The sequence below is a fragment of the Microtus oregoni genome, unplaced genomic scaffold (assembly GCF_018167655.1).
Source record: "Microtus oregoni isolate MIOR12 unplaced genomic scaffold, Mior012 000016F_ref0000370, whole genome shotgun sequence".
Taxonomy (NCBI): Eukaryota; Metazoa; Chordata; class Mammalia; order Rodentia; family Cricetidae; genus Microtus; species Microtus oregoni.
The window spans coordinates 1368906-1387237 of record NW_024543075.1 but is presented as its reverse complement, the minus strand read 5'-3'; the positions used below and the strand labels follow the sequence as shown (position 1 = coordinate 1387237).

Here is an 18332-nt window from a genome sequence, read left to right as displayed (position 1 = left end):
GTTATATCTTTGAGAGGAACCTAGTGTCTTTGAGCTGTCCTTGTATCTACACGGTGGAGCACAGATACTATCGGAAGGTGAAAAATGAAATACAGCTACCCCCAGCAGCGTGGCAGGGCCTCTAGAAGGGGGTAAGCAAATGACTGGACAGTCTCAGATGTGGGCTCACAGGAAGCACTGAACTGGATCGAAGGGTAAGGAATTCATTGGAAGAGTCGTTAAGGATGTGAGCAGACAGAGCAGCGTGCTCTAAAGAGAGCGATAAATCAAGACCTACAGGTAGCACTGCTATTACAGCTCTCTGAGGAAGAGGGAGTTTCCACGGTGGGAGCCTGCTGTTTCTCTGATTTCCAAATAAAGGCAGGAGAAGGGTAGCTGTGATATCCCTCCAGACCCCTGTTGTTGTAACTTTTACTCCCCTATGTGAGAATCTGAGCTAGAGACCCTCAGTGTCTCAGTGGGTGGCCCGGTGTCTGAGAGGAGAAGAGCTGTGCAGCTATTGTGGGGACGGAGACACTGACCCAGTGTGCATCTTCCTCAAGCACAGATGGCTTGATTCTGTGCGAGGCCCAGCAGTGCTGACCAAGATGCTCCTGTGGGCCCTCTTGCTCCTGGAGTTCAGGGTGAGGTGGGAATTACACACATGGGAATGAAGCCTCATTCCTTGACCAGTTGTAGCCTTCAGGATAGGGGAGAAGTTATTTTAAAGGTTATTTTTATTTGTGTGTATGTGCACCTGTATGAATTTATGTGTACCACATGCATGTAGATACCCGTGGAGACCAGAAGAGGGCACCAGAGCCCATGGAGTTACAGGTGGTTGTGAGCTGTCAGTGCAGGTGCTTGGGGCCTCTTAATTGCTGAGAAATCTCTTCAGGAGGAAATATTTTAGAATCTGTTGTGCTGTGAGACTCCTGAAACAATGGACCCCAAGGCATTGGAATTTTCCCAGGAGTCTCAAGCTGGGAAAGGGAAAGGCTGAAGCCTGGTGCCAGCCAGAGGGGTAGCCTGTCTCCCAGAGAGATCTCAGAGTTCTGAGAACTTGTCAGACTGCCTTGCAGGAGATCCTGGAGCTGACAGTGATGGGTCAGTGTCCAGGACTGCTTAGGAATGCACCCCTTCTGCCCTCTGTTTAACTCTGAACCTCATATCTGGGCCTCAGAAGAGGGACTTGGGGGCAATTGGGTCACTTTGTTTCTCTTCTCAATATGGCCGCATTGGATAAATCTTTCTCTGCTTTTCACAATGATGTTCTGGAGACAAGCGGCTGAGCCCAGCTTCTTGATGCTTCCAGGGCCTGGGCTTTTGCGATAAAATCTCTGTTAACATTCCCCCATATACAGCTTCAGAGCCCTGAGCCTTCCTGGCTTTGCAGCCCAGCAACTCCTGTGGTATCCTTTCATGCTGGAAGGAAGCCAGTTGCCCCATCCCCACCCATATGCACGGTGCTCTGCTTAGGGAGGCCTGGCCTTGTCCAGATCACAGGCTCTGTCCCAGTTTGTCCACAATAGAGGTTTTAGAGATGACTCTTTAGTGTCGAAACTAGAACAAACCGGGCAGGACCCACCCAGAGGTTCACATTCAGACAGGCCTGGGTTTTCTTGTGACTGATTTGTGCCCTAAGCACTCCAAGCACAGTTTTCTGTGAATGCTTCATTTGTTTGGAGGGAGCATCCAAGCTGGCTCCAGGCTGCTGGCCTGCAGGTGACTGTGCACAGCTGGTTACAGCTCTCTGTGCCCAAATTACCACAGCACCTGCAGAGAGGTTCCTGCTCAGGCCGACCTTGTTCTAGGCACATGAAGCCCATGTCTCGCTGTTGGCACAGTACCTGTGGGGACAAGGGATAATGTAGTCTCTCCCTGCAGGCGTGTCCAGGTCACCACAGCATGATGGACCAAACACCCCTCGTCTGTGACTATGGTTCTGGCATCAGCAAGGTGGGCTTTGCAGGAGCCGAGGGCCCTATGGCTGTCTTTCCCACCTTCCTCGGGAAACTGAAACATAACGTGAGTGACACCCTGGCTTCATCCTCCAGCCTCTTGTGCTGCTCTGGTTACGGTGACGGTCATAGATCCCAATGCCCTGGTTTCCATACTGACTGCTTTGTGTTAGATGTCTCAAGAAGGTGGCCTTAGGGACAGATTAGAGGACTTGAACAAGCAGCTTCCTTTCCTGTTGTAGACTCTTCCACACCCTTCCTAATGGGCAGCTGCCTCAGGGTAAAGCTTTTCTTTGTCTCTAGTATCTCTAGTTCCAACTGAGGCCGCTGGCAGCCTTTTCCTCCCACTTCAGGAGCCCCTCCTCTGAGCTTGATTGGCAACACCCCTCCCCACAGTAGATCCCTCCTCTGTCATTCTGATAGCCACCATCTGTCCTCTGAAGTGCAGTGTCCCTTTGCAGTGGCAGGTCTTGATGTGGGTTGTGCCTGGAGTCATCCCACAGTCCCTGGGGGAGGGGAGGCACATTCACAGTGCAGTTGAGCCTCTCATTTGTGTGTGTGTTCTGAAAACCCCAGTGGATGCCTGGGACTTTGGAGAGTCCCGAGCCTTCATGTTCGTTGTTACTCAGACCTATGTAGCGTGTGAGTTATATACCTGCATGGTATGGCCGCACAGTTGCATAGCTGCACGATGCACTTGTGTAGCCCTATAGCATCTCTGCTGCTCCACTGCAGCAAGGTACCCTTGTATCATGTGTCATGCACCACTATGGCACTGCAGGGTCGTATCACCACATAGCTGCATGATAGCAGATGACACCATGCACCCACGTGGCATTGCAGCATGTCAGCCTTGCGACAGTGCCCAGGTCTATGACTATGCTGTCACACTTGTACCATATTCCCCAACCCACTCGTCCCTCTTCCCTGTTGCACTACTGCCTCATGCACATTGCTCCAATCTAGCTTAAGCATGAGCTTATCCTGGAGACCCTGGACTCCTCTGATGAGTAAGTGTGGCTCGGGATTCCTCCGTGACCTCACTGAGCCAGCCTTCCCGGTACACCGAAATACCCACCTTCCCTTTTCTTCTTTCCTGTGCCCCGACTCAGAAGTGAGCCTAGCTTGATGGCTTGTCAGTCTTTGCCCTTGCTCACCCTGACCCTTCTCATCCAACCAGGCAAGTTCCCTGATAAATCTTCACGGCTCTAATTCTAATGTCTGTTTTCTTGGTGGACTGAGGTAGATGTTCCAGCTCCTCTGACAGCACTGGAAGTTCAATCCACCTTGAAAGTAGGCCGCCTTCCTGAACCCCAGGGGGCAGCTCATGCTGCAGGTCCTTTTCCTGCAGGCCTTCCAGACCAAGTGTACAGAATATGCCATTACGCCTTCTCTCCAACAGTTTTTCTCTGCTGGGCACAGTTCCCACACCTGCAGTGTGAGTGTCCTCACAGTGGCCCTCAGTAGCCCTGGACCTTGCAGGAAATGGCCCCCTTTGGAAAGTGTGCTGGGTTGAAGAGCCTCCTTGACGTCTGGACTAGTGATTGGTGCCAGTTTCTAGCAGCCTCATGGCGCTGGCTCATGTCCGCAAATGAAAGCCTGGTACTCACAACGGCTGTCCTGTCCTACCTGTGTTTTTCAGAACCTACTGGTGGGGGTGGAAGAAAAAGACTGGTTCATTGGAGCTGAGGCCCAGAATAATCTAAAAAATCTGAACATGCACTACCCCATCACCCGGGGAGCCATCATGGACTGGGACGACATGGAGAAGGTGAGCAACAACCTCTAGAGGAGGGGCCATCACACCCTAGCCACTGCCTTGCCTTCCACAGTCACACCTCAGGAGTCCTAGTCTTCTATTCTAACCCTACTTCCTTTGCTTACTGCCCTTGCTGATATGTTCCCTTAGGGGTGCTGAGCAGGGCTGGGCAGAAAAAGTAAAAACTTTTCACTGTAGCCAGAGGAAATTGCTACACTTCTGCAGGGGCTTGCCTTTAGCAGAGTGTAGCAGAAGAAGTAACATCTTGGGCGGCAGAAGAAGAAGCAGATAGGGCTGGAGAGATGGCTCAGAGGTTAAGAGCATTGCCTGCTCTTCCAAAGGTCCTGAGTTCAATTCCCAGCAACCACATGGTGGCTCACAACCATCTGTAGTGGGGTCTTGTGCCCTCTTCTGGCCTGCAGGCATATACACAGACAGAATATTGTATAATATTGTATACATAATAAATAAATAAATATTTAAAAAAAAAAGAAGAAGCAGATAGCTCTGCTAGGACGTTCCCTTAGGGGAACAGAGCAGAATATAGCAGTAGAGGCTCTCTAGGAGAGAAGCAGGATTGCTATATCCTGCTGGGAGACCATCCCCCACTGCACAGCAACTTCAGGTGGCCTGGCTTCCTGGCAAGTCAGGACACCTTTCCCTCCAGGGCTAAGCTGTCCTATTGGGACTCCAGCCTCCAGAGCTGTCCTATTGCAGCTCTAGGTAGCCTGGCTTCCCAATAAGTTAGGTTATCTTTGCCACGCCAGAGCTGTAACTAACACTCACACTTGCTTACAAGTTACACATTATGTAGCAAACTTCCATCATTGCTGGGCTCGCTCTGTGACAGTCAAGTCACCTGTGTTTCCACCTCATCCCTGAGTTTTGTCACTCATCAGACCCAAGAGATCCTTAGACAGTGCTGGGCCTGCCAGCCCCTGCCAACCCCATCCCCTAACTTTAGGCCTGGTGTGTCATTGGAGGCTGGACCACACTGCTTCTTGTTTTGATGGTGCTGTCTGTAATTCAACCATCCTTTGAAATTATGGGGTCTGGTCCAGGGGCATTTTAGATACCCAGATCCCTGGATTTCTGTGTGCAGTGGCAGTACTTGCAGGGTACTAGCCCTTCCTTTCATATGCTCCATGTCATCTCTAGATGGGCTACAAAACCTCGGTGTCACCACATAAATTACTGGGCACTGAATTGCTTAAAGAACAAGTGACAAAGGGTTGGAGAGATGGCTCAGCTGTTAATGGCTAGGCTCACAACCAAAACTATAAGAACAGTGACAAGGAAGTAAGTCTGTAGAAACAGCTTTTTTTTTTTTTTTTTTGAGATAGGGTCTCATATAGCCGAGGATGGCTTCTAACTTGTTACATAATTGAAGAGGCCTTGAACTTTTGACTCTCCTGCCTCCACCTATTAAGTGCTGGGATTTCAGGTGTGTACCACCACACCTGGTTTAAGTAGTGCTGGGGATGGAACCCAGGGCCTTATGAATGCTAGGGAAACATTCTCCCAACTGAGGTACAGTCCATGCCCCCAGTTTTTCCCCAAATAGTTTTGATTCTTAGTTGACTAAATCTTTAGATTTGAAATCTGAGATCTGGATCTCAACTGTACTGGTTTGTCAGAAGGATGGAGGAATAAAATAGATGGATAATAGAGATGGTAGAGGGTAGCTAGGTAATAAATGATAGGCGTAGATAGATGGATGTTAGGCCAGTGTTTCTCAACCTGTGGGTCATGACACATTCAGATATCCTGCCTATCATATATTTACATTAGGATTCATAATAGTAACAGAATTACAGTTATAATGTATCAACAAAGTAATTTTATGGTTGGGTGGTCACCGCAATATGAGAGATATTATATTAAAGGGTTGCAGCATTAGGAAAGTTGAGAACCACTGTGTTAGATAGAATGACTGGTAGGTAGATAGATGATAGATGACAGATAATGTAGATTGATAGACTGATGATGGACATATGTAGTCAGAGGCTGCTCGTTCATTTCCTGACGCCCAGATCCATATCTACTAATCTGTGTATAGCCATGTGGTTGTGGCCTACTGGTAAGGTTCCATCCACTGTCTGGCGTCTGTTTCTGACTACATGACTTCTCTCTGACTCTACCTACTCTCTCTCTCTCTCTCTCTCTCTCTCTCTCTCTCTCTCTCTCTCTCTCTCTCTCTTCCAGCCTGGCTATATTCTGTTAAGCCATTGACCAAAAGCAGCTTCTTTATTAACCAATGGCAATAAAACATATTCATAGCATACAGAGGGGAATCCCACATCAGACACAGACACATGCAGATGCAGACTAGACAGAGAAGGTACACACAGATAGTAGACAATAAACAGGTAGTGAGATGAACAGATAGGTGTAGATGATATCTATAGAGAGAATAGTTGGTAAACAGAAGACAGAAAGATGATTTAGATAGCTAATAGATTTATCTGATACATAGATCAATATATGAAAGATAACAGTCAGTGTGTTTCTGGACAGCAAACAACTCGCCTACTGTCCTCTCTCTGCAGATTTGGCATCACTCCTTCTACCAGTTGCTCCGCGTTGCCCCCGAGGAACACCCTTTAATGATAACAGAGCCACCGCTAAACAGCACAGACATTAAATGTAGAATGACTCAGGTAATGGGTTCTGGGGCCAGGTGAGGCAGGAAGGGAGGCTGCTGTTCTGTCCTGACTTAAAAGTTCCCTGCCTCTGGCCTCATCCTGGTCCTTCCTGCCATGATGGAGTTGGTGGTGGACTGATGGAGTTTAAGGGTGAATCCCTGTCTGTGAGTGCTCCAGCCAAGCACTGACGGCAGACTCCTCCTCAGGCTGCAGTGGGACTAGGTGCAGTTGCGGCAGGAAGTTGTCCCCCTCCCCAGCTGCCAGAGTTCTCCTCTTAAGGCTCAGCTTCTGGAGAGGACATAGGAAACCTAATTAAACAGGTGGCCAAGCATCTGGCTAGCATCCCTGAAGCTCAGTGGGATCTCCTGCAGTGAGTAGACCCCCATATGCAGGCCCAAGGCCAAGGCATGATGTGCATATCTCAGAGGCCACCTAGACCTAGAAATAGCAGTTCACCCGTGTGTGAGGGCACATCAAACAAGCCCCAAACTGGTCACTGACCCCCACCCAAGTGTGGACAGTCAGATCATGGAAATGGCCACAGCTGACTCCCCTGAGGACTGAGTGTAGTTGGCTTCCCCCCAGAAGCATCCAAAGGCCATGAGGGTTTCAGCAAGCTAGAGTGGGACAAGAGAGGGATAAGACTGGCCCAACCCAACTGCCTATCCACTCCTCAACTATCGCAGACCTTGGAGCGAGAGTGTGTGTGCACCAAGAGGCCGATGAGAAGTGCCAAGGCAGGGCTGGGGAACCGAGCTCAGTCTCTACTGCCTGGAGCTTTGGGTGTGCTCCCTGCAGAGCCCAGCAGGACAAAGACACACAGAGATGAAGGTTCAAGTCTAGTCTGGCCAGAAAAGCAGATGATTGGCTGTCATGGCTGGGGCTATTCCCTCCTGTGTTTTCCTCCACCTTGGACAAACCACCTGCCCTCCTCAGCCCCTGACTCAATAGCACTCATCTAGACAGATACTTGCAGGTGTATTCACAGTGAAGCGGCTCCTTTAACCAGTTTCAAGGAGCCCTTTCTGGGACCACACCTTCTGGCATGAAGGTGATCAGCGGTGACCTTCTGTACAATTATTGCAAGGTGTCTGGAGTGTACAGATGCTGGTACAAGGCAAGGGCTTGGTCAGACTAGACATTTGACTGGCAGTCAGGCACAAGCAGGAAGAGCATGTCCAAGAGCAGCTCATTAGGATGGCAGACTGCAGTGCCCAGTGACAGGAAGATATACCACAAAGCAGGCTTACACTCTGAACTCATAGACCTCATCTTAACACTAACCATTTCACAATGCTGGCACCTGTCCAGTGGCCAGGTGGGACCCCCGGTGGGTCTCACCATTATGCCCTGATCCAACCAGTCTTCTCACTATACATTATAAAAAGTGTCTGAAACTGCCAACTTGACACAGCCCAGAGCCACCTGAAATACAGTCTCAATTAATTGTCTTTATCAGATTAGCCTTTGCGCATATATGTGGGAGATTGTCTTGATTGTTAACTGATGCAGGAGAGCCCAGCCCACTATGGGCAACATCGTTCCTACAGGTGGTCCTGGGCTGTATAGAAAAGCTAGCTTGAGTGTAAGCCTTTGAGTGAGTCAGCAAGCATTGTTCCTCCGTGGTTCCTGCCCTGATGTGTCATTGACTTCCCTCAGTAATGATCCATGACCAACAAGTATTCACCAAATAAACCCCTTCCTCCCCTACGTTGCTTTAGGCCAGAGTGTTTCATAAGAGCCGCAGAATGAAACTAGAATAGCCACTTCACAGCAGAGTTAGCTGGAGATAGGTGTTGGCCACCCCGGGGTTAGCCTTCCTGGATTCATTGCTGCGAGAGGCACTCATGAGCACCCAGGCAGTGTGTGCCACCTGGCCAGCCAGCATGCCAATCTTCCTCCCCAGATCCTATTTGAAACCTTCAACGTCCCCGCCCTGTACATGGCTAATCAAGGGGTCCTCTCCATGTATGCTGCTGGCAGAACCTCTGGTGAGTGGCCCCGTGGGATCCCCATCCTTCCCAGACACACTGTCTAGTTCTTGAAGCTGGGGATACGCACCACAACATGCAGCCCCAGGAGGGGGCTGGCAAGATGGGTCAGTAGGTGAAGATGCCAAACCTAATGACCCAAGTTCAATCCCCAGGACCCTCATGGTGGAAGGAGAGAACTGACTCCTGAGGATTGTTCTCTGACCCCCACATATGTACATGCATGTGGAAACACACACACACACATACACGTGAGTGTGTGTGTGTGCACATGTACACGCAAATGTTCGTTTAAAAAAGCAAAGGACATTCTTCAAGGCTCACAGTGACCCTCACTTCTTAATAAGAGCACTGGAGACTCAGAGTCGCGAGCAGCGAGGCAGTTCATTTTCTGACCTTGTACAGTTGGGTATCAGCCTGGAGCAAATGCAAAATGGCAGGTATGATTTGGTGAAAAACTGGCCTTTGTTTTTATTTCTTCAGAATTACTTTTTAAGTGTGTGTGTGTGTGTGTGTGTGTGTGTGTGTGTGTGTGTGTGTATGTGTGTATACCATGCCACCAGAAATTGGAAGCATAGCTCCTGGAGCTGGAGTTACAAGCAGTAGTGGATTACCTGATGGTTCCTAGCTCTAGTCCCCAAACAGTGGTTTTGTGGCCCCTGATTGCAAAAACACCCCTGACCTCTGTTTCCCCAAAGCTGGTTCTCCAGGGAATTAAATCTTCCTCTCTAAAGTCTAGTCCTCTCCTCCAAATCCCTGTCCTCTTGGGACTACAGATCCCCTCCCCCTCCCAGATACGCAGCTCAGTCACCAGGCAGACTATTACTTTTCAACTTAAGATAAACTAAAAAAGAGCAGTTGGAACAGGGACCTAATGTATCCTTACCCGTGGTCCTCTGGTGAGCTCTGAACACACCATATTCTGAAAATGGATTGTCATGAATTATTTCTTACACACACCCAGCTCTTGTTCTCACCATTCCCTTCTTTCTCCTGGTGTCCCAGAACGTCTCCAGAATACTGACTCATTTTCTTTTCCTAACCCATTTGCTAAGATGTTACTAAATAAAATTAACAGCATTAAGGAACTCTGACACACGTGTGTTCTCGCAAACCACCGCAACCACACCCAAGGATCCCATTGTGCCATTATGCCCCTCCCACTTGTTGAGACAACGCCTGCATTTTCTGGGTTTTGTGAATGGCGCTGTGCAGCCAGCATGCGGCCGTTGGTCGAGGTAGCAGTTTCTCTCCATTCGGTATGTGGAGGTTCTTTCTGCTCTGGCTGGCCTCAGCAGTTCACTTCCTCTTCTTGCTGAGCCACGATGGTGTGGTGCCACATCAGGACTGTGCCATGTGCCACCATCCCCAACCTTTATGTGGATGCTGGGGATTTGAACTCAGGTCCTCATGTATGTACTGCAGGCACTGACAACTAGGTCATCTCTTCATTTATGATTGCTCATTGATATTGCACAGATAGCAGTTGATTTTTATATACTGATATTGTACCTTGATACTTTAATTAAGCTCATTTTTTATAGATTTTATAGAGGCTTGGTAGCAAGTACCTCAACCTGTGTAAGCCGTCTGGCCAGCCCCTAGTAAATACGTTTTTGACAAATAACATTTATTTTATTATTTCCAAGCCAGATGGGTTTTTTTGTTTGCTTTTCAATTTGTTTCATTCTTTTCTACTGCCTGCCTAGGCCTCATGTTCTGAGGGGAGGTGGCGAGAACACAAATCGTCTTTCCCCCAGTTAGAGCGAGCTCATTAGCCTCAGTGTTAAACTGATTCAACTGTGGGGTTTATATTTTCTTCACTACTTTAAGTAAGTTCTCTTGTATCTTATTTACTGAGAATTTTTTCTTTTAATCAGGACTCGATACTGGATTTTGTCAAAATGCAATTTGTGCGTAGTGATGTTAGAGTTGATAACTTGCTGTGACCTAGAATTGCCAGGGAAGAGAGTCCGGAAGAGGGACTGTGTGCATTGACTTTGCCTGTGGCCACATCTGTGGGGGTTATCTTAACTAAGTTCATTGATGTGGGAAGACCCAATCCACTGCGGGTGGAGCCATTCCCTAAGCAGGACGTCCTGAGCAGTATGAGAGGGGAAATGGACTGAGCACAAGCAAGCAAGGAAGTCATTGGCTTCCCTGTTTTTGACTGTGGATATGCTGCCTTAACTTCCTCATATGGTGGATTATTACCTAGAATTATGAGTTGAGATGAACCCCTTTTCTACTAAGCTGTTTCTGTCAGGGTGTTTTATCAAAGCAACAAAAATGAAGCTGGAACAGGTACCTATTGGTGCAATTATATGAATTAAGATTGATTCTGAGCTGTGGAACAAAAGGCATTTAATTCTTTTAAAACCCATGTGGTTTGCAATAAATTTGCCAAAATTTCACTTTGGAGTCTCGTGTCTGTGGTCATGAGCGACAATGACCTACTATGTTCTCCTCCCATCTCCCAGGGATGGTGTGTGGGTGCGTGATGGCCGATGTCTTGGGAAGAGAGTCTGTCATTTTCAGCTGTTGCAGGCGAGAGAGGACCAACTCTGTTCCCTGTCACAGCTGGAAGGGAAAGTCCCCTGGACACAACTCTGCTTAATTGAAATGTTCCGTTGTTGGCCCCCAGGCTCAATAAGGAAAAGGAGAGAACCAAGAATTCCTAGAGCCCAGTCTGCCCCCAAAGCCACTGTGTCACATGCAGTAAGCCTTACTATGTCACACCCTCTCTGAACTAGCACACTTGGAGACCTTGCTAACTAAAGCACACACCTCTGGCATGGTATTCAGGCTTTCCCAACACAGGGCACCTCCCAGAGAGTCCTAGTGCCCGCCCAGGCCCAGACAACACTTCCTCTCTTGTCTCTTTGGCAGCTATTGGTAAAATTGCATGCTTCATTTAGCAAGTCACCCTACAGGCTTCCATTCAAACCTGCCGATCAGCCTTATTCTAGTTCATGTCCTTTAGGAAGATGCCAGCTCCTTGGCCCCTTCCCCTTCCCTTCTGTTATTTCTCCCTCCAACCATCCCTTCCTACAGAACTAACAAGGGGTGCTGTGTACCCCACCTGATAACCTAATGTTCTCTTGAGTAGGAATAACTATTGAATGTGGAGAGGGGATGACATACTTCGTGCCCGTCATCAATGGCTTTCCTTCGCAACTGTCAACTACCAAGCTGGACATAGCTGGTCAAGACCTGACCATGTACCTCCTGAAGCTGCTCTCAGACAGTGGGAACTTGTTAGTGAGCACAGGTAGGAAACAACTACTCTAAGATGCGTAAGCCACCATTTGCTGGAGGGGAGAAACAGGCTCTGGAAGGAGGGTGGAGGAGACATGGGCAAGGAGGCTGGGTTAGGCCAGGAGTGGCAGCACACACGTGGAATCATAGTGCTGTAAGGTGGAGACAGGAGGATTAGGAGTTGAAGGACATTTTCGGCTACAAGTATGTTAGAGGACAGCCTGGGCTACATGAGACTCTGTTTCAGAAGAAGAGGACAGCCTGGGCTACATGAGACTCTGTTTCAGAAGAAGAGGAAGAAGGAGGAGGTGGAGAGGAGAAGTGGACGATTGGAATAAAAGGAAGAGAGAGGAAGGGGGAGGGGAAAAAGAGCAAGAGGAAGAGGAGGGAGGAGAAGGAATAAGGAGGAATGAAATCAAGAGGGGAGGCAGAGTTGGAGCAGGAGTTAGAGGAGGAGAACATGGAGGAGCTGGAGGGAGAGGTGGAGGAGCTGGAGGACTTGGAGAAGATGGAGGAGGGTTGGAAGAAGAAGGGGAGCTAGAGGAAGGAAGATGGGGGAGATGGAGGACTTGAAGGAGGAGATGGAGGAAGAGTTGGAGGAGAAGGTGGAGGGTGGTTCCGGTGGAAGCAGCGGCTGGCAGTCTGAAGGCAGAAGACCAGGTGAGGTCTCTGGGTAAGCAGTGCAGGGAAATCCCTTTTAGTCAAAGCTCAAGGACAATGGCAGATAACATGTAAAAGCCTAATCAAAAGGCATATCTGGGGTTCAAACCTGTTGCCAGAAACCTAGGAAGGAAAGGGGCATCCAGGCAAGGGGCCTCACCAGTCATCACCAGCCCTCCAGATGCCCAGCAGGTGTGTGTGTGTGGGGTGTCCAGAATGCCCAGGTAATAACTGTGAATAGGATTTTCTAGGCCCCACAAACACCATACATGGTAGGGCTGCATCTTTAGCAATGCTGAAGAGACCCAGCTCTATGTCTCCTGTGAAGGGAAGTTTACTTTGTCATGTTCTACCCTTTTAAAGCCTGGCCCACAGCCTGGCCACAACCCTGCTCACAGGGTTGCATGGGCAAAGTGGCTATCTAGGAGTGGGTCCACCTTCCTATGCCCACTCTCATGAGTAGTGCTTTCTATGTATGTCCCTGGGTTTTGATCCTCCTTACCCTGCAGCCGATCGCGAGTACATCCGAGACCTGAAAGAGAAACACTGCTATGTGACACTGGATTATGACATGGAAATGTCAAAAAACGCAGTACCCTCCCAACAGAAGAAAGTCCAGTTGCCCGACGGCAAGGAAGTCAGCCTGGAGCAGGAGGCACTCACGTGCTCAGAGGCGCTCTTCAACACCAGCCTCATCGGTGAGTCCAGGATCGGGGGCAGTGGGCCAGTGGACACTCTCACAGAATGCCGAGGGAAGAAAGGCGTGGGGAGGGTGGTGGCGGACACTCGGCTTCAGGAGCAATGCTTCCTGCTCGAAAGTTTCCCTGGTCCTGGCTGCTACTCACTCAGCTGCCTCCTACGCTTCTGTCACTGTGCTGACCCTTTGACTACACCCAGAGGTGTAGCCTAACCGCAGATGAGACAGAGAGCAGCAGAGAACCACTTTCTTCAGCAGCGTGCTACTTACCACTGTGAAATAAAACAGTGAAGGCAGTGGAGGCAGAGGCAGAAGCAACTGAAGTTTATGAGAGCTTTAAGCATCTAAATGCCAGAGGGTTTTTGTTTTATTATTATTATTATTATTATTATTATTATTATTATTAGACACAGGGTTTCACTGTGTAGCCCTTGCTGTTCTGAGACTCACACTGTAAACCAGGCTGGCCTGGAACTCACAGAGATCCACCTGCCTCTGCCTCCCAAGTGCTGGGATTAAAAGTGTGCCCCACCACCACCTGGCTCCAGAGGGTTTTTAGTAAGTGTTGGGTTGACTACTGTGTTAGTTGGTTTTCTTGCTGCTATGAAAAATATTCCTGGCAAAAGCAGCTTTAAGAAAGGAATTTTGACTCATCCACTTCAAGGTTACTGTCTATCAGGAGCATGAGGCAGCTGGTCGCACTACATCTACAGGCAGGATGTAGAAAGAGGAACATTGATGTGGGATTCCCCTCTGTATGCCATTACCATTGGTTAATCAAGAAGTCGCTTTGGCCTTTGGCAGGGCAGAATAAAGCCAGATGGGAAATCTGAACAGAGATATAGAGAGAAAGTAGGTGAAATCAAAGAGACGCTATGTAGCTGCCAAAGGAGAAAGATGTTGGAAACTTACCTGTAGGTCACAGCATCATGGTGACATGTGGTTTAATAGAAATGGGTTAATTTAAGATGTAAGAGGAATGTAGCTAGGAATATGCCTAAGCCATTGACCAAACTGTTGTAATTATAGTTTTTGTGTGATTATTCAGGTCAGGGCGTCTGGGAAACCAACATGCAGTCTCCACTTAGAGAAAACTGGTGCTCAGCTCTCTTCCTTCTTTATATCACACAGGACCCCAGCCTATGGGATGGTGCTGCCCACATTCAGAGTGGGTCTTCCACCTCAGTTAACCCAATCTAGAAACTCCCTCAGACACACCCAGATGCCTGTCTCCATGGGGGTTCTAGGTCCTTCAGTATTAACTCTCAGAATCACCTTCTCTCTCGTGGTGCACACCTGTCACCTAGCACTGGGATGCAGAAGCAGGAGGATGACCATGAGTTCATAGTCAGCCTGGGCTATACAGTGAGTCACTATTTCAACAAACGGGAAAATGATGGACTATGAAATCTCCATGGAAAGGGAAAATGAGAGTTCAGGGACGACATGGAAAGTCAACATTTCCTAAGATAAAACTTAAGGTCATCTGCCCCTTCCCCACGGGGCATACACTGTGGCCGGCAGGGCTTAGCTCTGTCTTCCCCGCCATACAGTGCACACAAGCAGCCTTTCTCTGCTTTTGCTTTTTGAGACAGATTTTTGCTCTGTAGTCCAGGCTAGTCTGGAACTCATTATGTAGCCTAGGCTTGTCTGAAACTTGTGGCAACCCTCCTGCCTCGGTTTCTCAAGATGTGGGATTGTAGGCATGGTGGAGCACACAGTCTGAAAGGCATGGTGCATGCCAGTGTGGGGAAGTCATTAAAGAACTCCACAGAGGCCAGGTGGGTCCCAGGGCGGAATGCAGCCTCAGGCTCCTGACGGCAGCAGAGCCCTCTTCCAGGCACACCGGAGCCACTCCATTGTGATAGTTCTCCACACCCGTCATTCAAGGCTGGTGTTGGTTGCTTGCTTATGCAACAAGTGACAAGTGAAAGCAGTTACTTGGTGGCACTTTCCAAGGCTGAGTTGGGACACTGCCCTACAGACACCCACAAAACAGGTGATGTCAACCTCATCTGAGGCATGGGATGTCAACTCTTGTCAATGATGATGCTGGCCGGCCAGGCTTGTGACCTGCTTGAAGTCCTCGAGGTGCTCAGTGGCACTTGGAGCCATCCAGAACCTGGGAGGTATCCCTCCCCACAATACTAAAAACAGGAACCTTTGATCCCAAAGCCCTCGTGTACATTGTCCACCAGGGAGAAGCAACCCGGGCATCCACATGCAGGCCCAGCAGAGCATCACGTCCTGTGACCGCTCCCACTGGAAGACTCTTTTTGGTCATATCATTCTGTCTGGTGGCACTGGTGCCTTCTCAGGTCTACGACTCCGGCTGCAGACAGAGATATCAAAGCTGGTCTCTCCAGGCTTCTGTGTGAAGGTACTGGCCCTAACCTCACCAGCAGCCTCAGGGATTGACCCATGTGCAGTTCTAGAGTCCCCGGGTTCTGTTCTCTTCATTTGAGGATAGCAAAACCCAGCATTTGCTTCCTTGTGTGTGGGGGGCACTGGCAACAAGCTAAGCAAGTACAGCAGAAGGGACAGATGGGGAGGGGCTGCAGTCTGTAGGGTTGGGGTGCTGAACACAGGTCATCTCTCAGAAGGTGGCATCAGAGTGGATACTCCAGAGGGGATGGGGGGGGGGCTACAGGAAGCCAGGAAGAGCATGTAGGCTCTTTTTGTGTTTTATATGAATTCATATGTGTATGCATGAGGACACAGAGGCCTTGTCCACTCTATACATGGGTTCTGAAGATCTGAACTCAGGTTCTCATGCCTGAGTCCCTCCCCCCAGTCTTTCTTCTGGAACAGATCTCACTGTGCAGTCCTGGCTGGCCTGGAACTTGCTGTGTAGACCAGCCTGTTCTAGATCCTCCTGCCTCTGCCACCTGAGTGCCGGGATCACAAGGTGTGCCACCAAAACTTCAGCACCTCCCAATTAAAAAGTTGCATTTTCCACTGGGGAGAGATGACTGCCACAAAGTTCTTCCAGGTGTGGACATTGTGGGTCCCAATCAGAGCAGTTATTTTTTTTCAATGAATATCTTTTTAAAAGGTTTGTTTTTATTTTATGTGTAGGAGTGTCTGCCTTCATGTGTGTATGTACACCATATGTATGAGGCCAGAAAAAGGTGTCGGATCCCTGGAACTGGAGTTAGAGATGGTTTGTAGGTTGCCATGTGGGTGCTGGAAACCGAACCGGGTCCTTTGGAAAAGCAGCAGGTGCTTTTAACCACTCAGCCCTTGTTCTAGCCTCCAAGGGAATAGTTTCTAAACAAGAAGTTTTAATTGCACCTACTGTCTTCTTGTGTCTGTGTGTGCATATATCACAGAGTGCTTGTTGAGGTCAGAGGACAACTGGTGGAAGTCATTTTTCTTCTCCTAGTATGTGGGTCCCAGGATTTGAACCAAGGTACAGACTTGGTGAGGTGAGTCTTTATCTACTGCACCACCCACCAGCTCCAAGAAGAGTTTTTTATCCTTATTTATTATGTATGTATGTGTGCACATGCGTGCATATATATGTGCACACATGCTACAGCACATTCGTAGAGGTCAGAGGACCCTTGAAGGAGTCCATTTTCTACCATGCGGGTCCTAGGGACTGAACTAAAATTGTCAGTCTTAGGGCAGGTGTGTTTACTGAATAGCGTTCTGATCAGTCCAGAGTGGTGTTTTGATGTGGATTTCCTTCTCCTCCCTCTAGGTGGCCACCTCTTCATATGCCAAGTATGGTGCCTGGGTAGGTGCCTCCATCTTGAGCTCTCTCCCTCTGTTCAGGGAAATGTGGGTCACAAGTCATGAGTATAGGGAAATTGGCTCTTCCGTCATGTGTAGAAGAAACCTCTGACCAGTGGCTTTCATCTGGACCAACATCATCATGCCCAGGCTGAGCCTTACTGAGCAGACCACATTTAGAACAAGCTTACAGCAAGGCCCTCTTTCTCCTGGAAGACAATAAAAGCGTGCAACAGGGCTGACTCTGCCTGGTATCCGGGTGGCTCCTGTAGAATCCCACTGCAGTGAGAGACCCAAGCCCCAGAAAAACCTCTTATCAGCAGCCTCACACAGGCCCTGAATGGCTGGGCTCCAAGCCTTAACCCAGGTAAAGAAACAACCTGAAAACAGGACCAGAGCCAGGGGAAGAAACATTTTGTCCCCAAACCTAGAGCCAGAGAAAAGCCCCCAGACCCTAAAACTAGGACCAAAAGAACACACTAAGTCCCTAGATTCAGGACATACCAAAGATATTTGCCTTGGCCCCAAAGTTAGAGTTAAAAAGGTAGAAAGAACCAGAAAAAGAAACACAGTTTGGTCCCAGAAACAGAGCCATTCCTGCTCTTGGCCGGAAACCAGCCAATCCCTGAGCAGGGAAAACAGACCAATCAGAGTCTCAGGCAATTACTGGCAGTTGGGAATTCCCCTCAGGCCTGGAAAGCCCTCTTACTTCAAGCAGAGCAGCCAATCCCAAACCTGGAAGTCTGGAATTCCCCCTCACGCCACTAGGGATCAGCCAATCACAAGTCCTGAGGCTTGGCATTCCTCCAGCCTCTGCACCTATATAAACCCTGTTTCCCTCTGCTCTGGGTCTCTCCTGCCTGGTTCCTGCTGTGGTCGTCATTGCTGCTGCCGCTGCTGCTGCTGCTGCTGCTGCCGCTGCCGATGCCGCTGCCGCTGCCGCTGCTGCTGCTGCCTTCTGATGGATAGAAGGACCAAAATCAACTTGTGAATCAAGGCTCTTTCTTTGTTTTTGCATTGGTGTTGGTCTCATGGTGGTAATTCGGGTTTTGGAATTGGGGCGTCCTAGGAGCAGATGCTGGTTCTTCCTGTGTTTTGGTCAGGATAACTCAGTGATGCTGTATAACAATCATCCCTAGCTCCCAATGCCACAAAGTGTAGTTTGTCCCTGCTGCCTGCGTCCTGAAGTAGGGGTCATCACCCTCACTTGGGACCTTCTGATAAAGCAGATACCATCTTTAGCTTGTCACTCATTGTGAGTTTTTAGTACATTTTCCGTTGCTCTAACAAAAATAGATACCTGATACTCTGGGAGTTCGAGGCCAGCCTGGTCTACAAGAACTAGTTCCGGGATGGACACCAAAAGCTACAGAGAAACCCTGTCTCGGAAAAACAAAAACAAAAAAATAGATACCTGGTAATTTATAAACAGGGGTTTATTTAGCTCACAGGTTCAGGAGCGTGACACCAGCCTCTATGAGGGTCTTGTGCCTCATTAAAACACAGTGCAGAATATTGTGGGCGGAGACAGCAACATGCAAGTTTGCATCTCTTCCTCTTATAAAGCCATTAATGCCATCAAGAGCTCCTATTCTTATGATTTCATTTAACCCCAGTCACCTTGCAAAGCCTCCAGATATTAAC

The 18332-nt window shown here is 48.9% G+C and overlaps 1 protein-coding gene across 1 annotated transcript; it reads left to right on the top strand.

The window, feature by feature from the left end:
• The first annotated feature begins 1890 nt into the window (after positions 1–1890).
• LOC121457612 (actin-85C-like) lies at positions 1891–16800 on the top strand. The gene is made up of 8 exons (XM_041666515.1): positions 1891–2007; positions 3583–3711; positions 6249–6359; positions 8251–8335; positions 11445–11606; positions 12763–12951; positions 15149–15330; positions 16657–16800. The coding sequence occupies exons 1-8, from the start codon at positions 1891–1893 to the stop codon at positions 16798–16800; spliced, it is 1119 nt and encodes a 372-aa protein (XP_041522449.1).
• Positions 16801–18332: the final 1532 nt, after the last annotated feature.

What these genes read in the sequence shown, in the direction of transcription:
- LOC121457612 (XM_041666515.1), top strand. Translation starts at nt 1,891, where the DNA reads ATGGACCAAACACCCCTCGTCTGTGACTATGGTTCTGGCATCAGCAAG. An exon ending in TTAAATGTAGAATGACTCAG is followed by an intron (nt 6,360 to 8,250) that starts GTAATGGGTTCT and finishes CTTCCTCCCCAG; the next exon opens with ATCCTATTTGAAACCTTCAA. An exon ending in CTCCAGGCTTCTGTGTGAAG is followed by an intron (nt 15,331 to 16,656) that starts GTACTGGCCCTA and finishes TCCTCCCTCTAG; the next exon opens with GTGGCCACCTCTTCATATGC.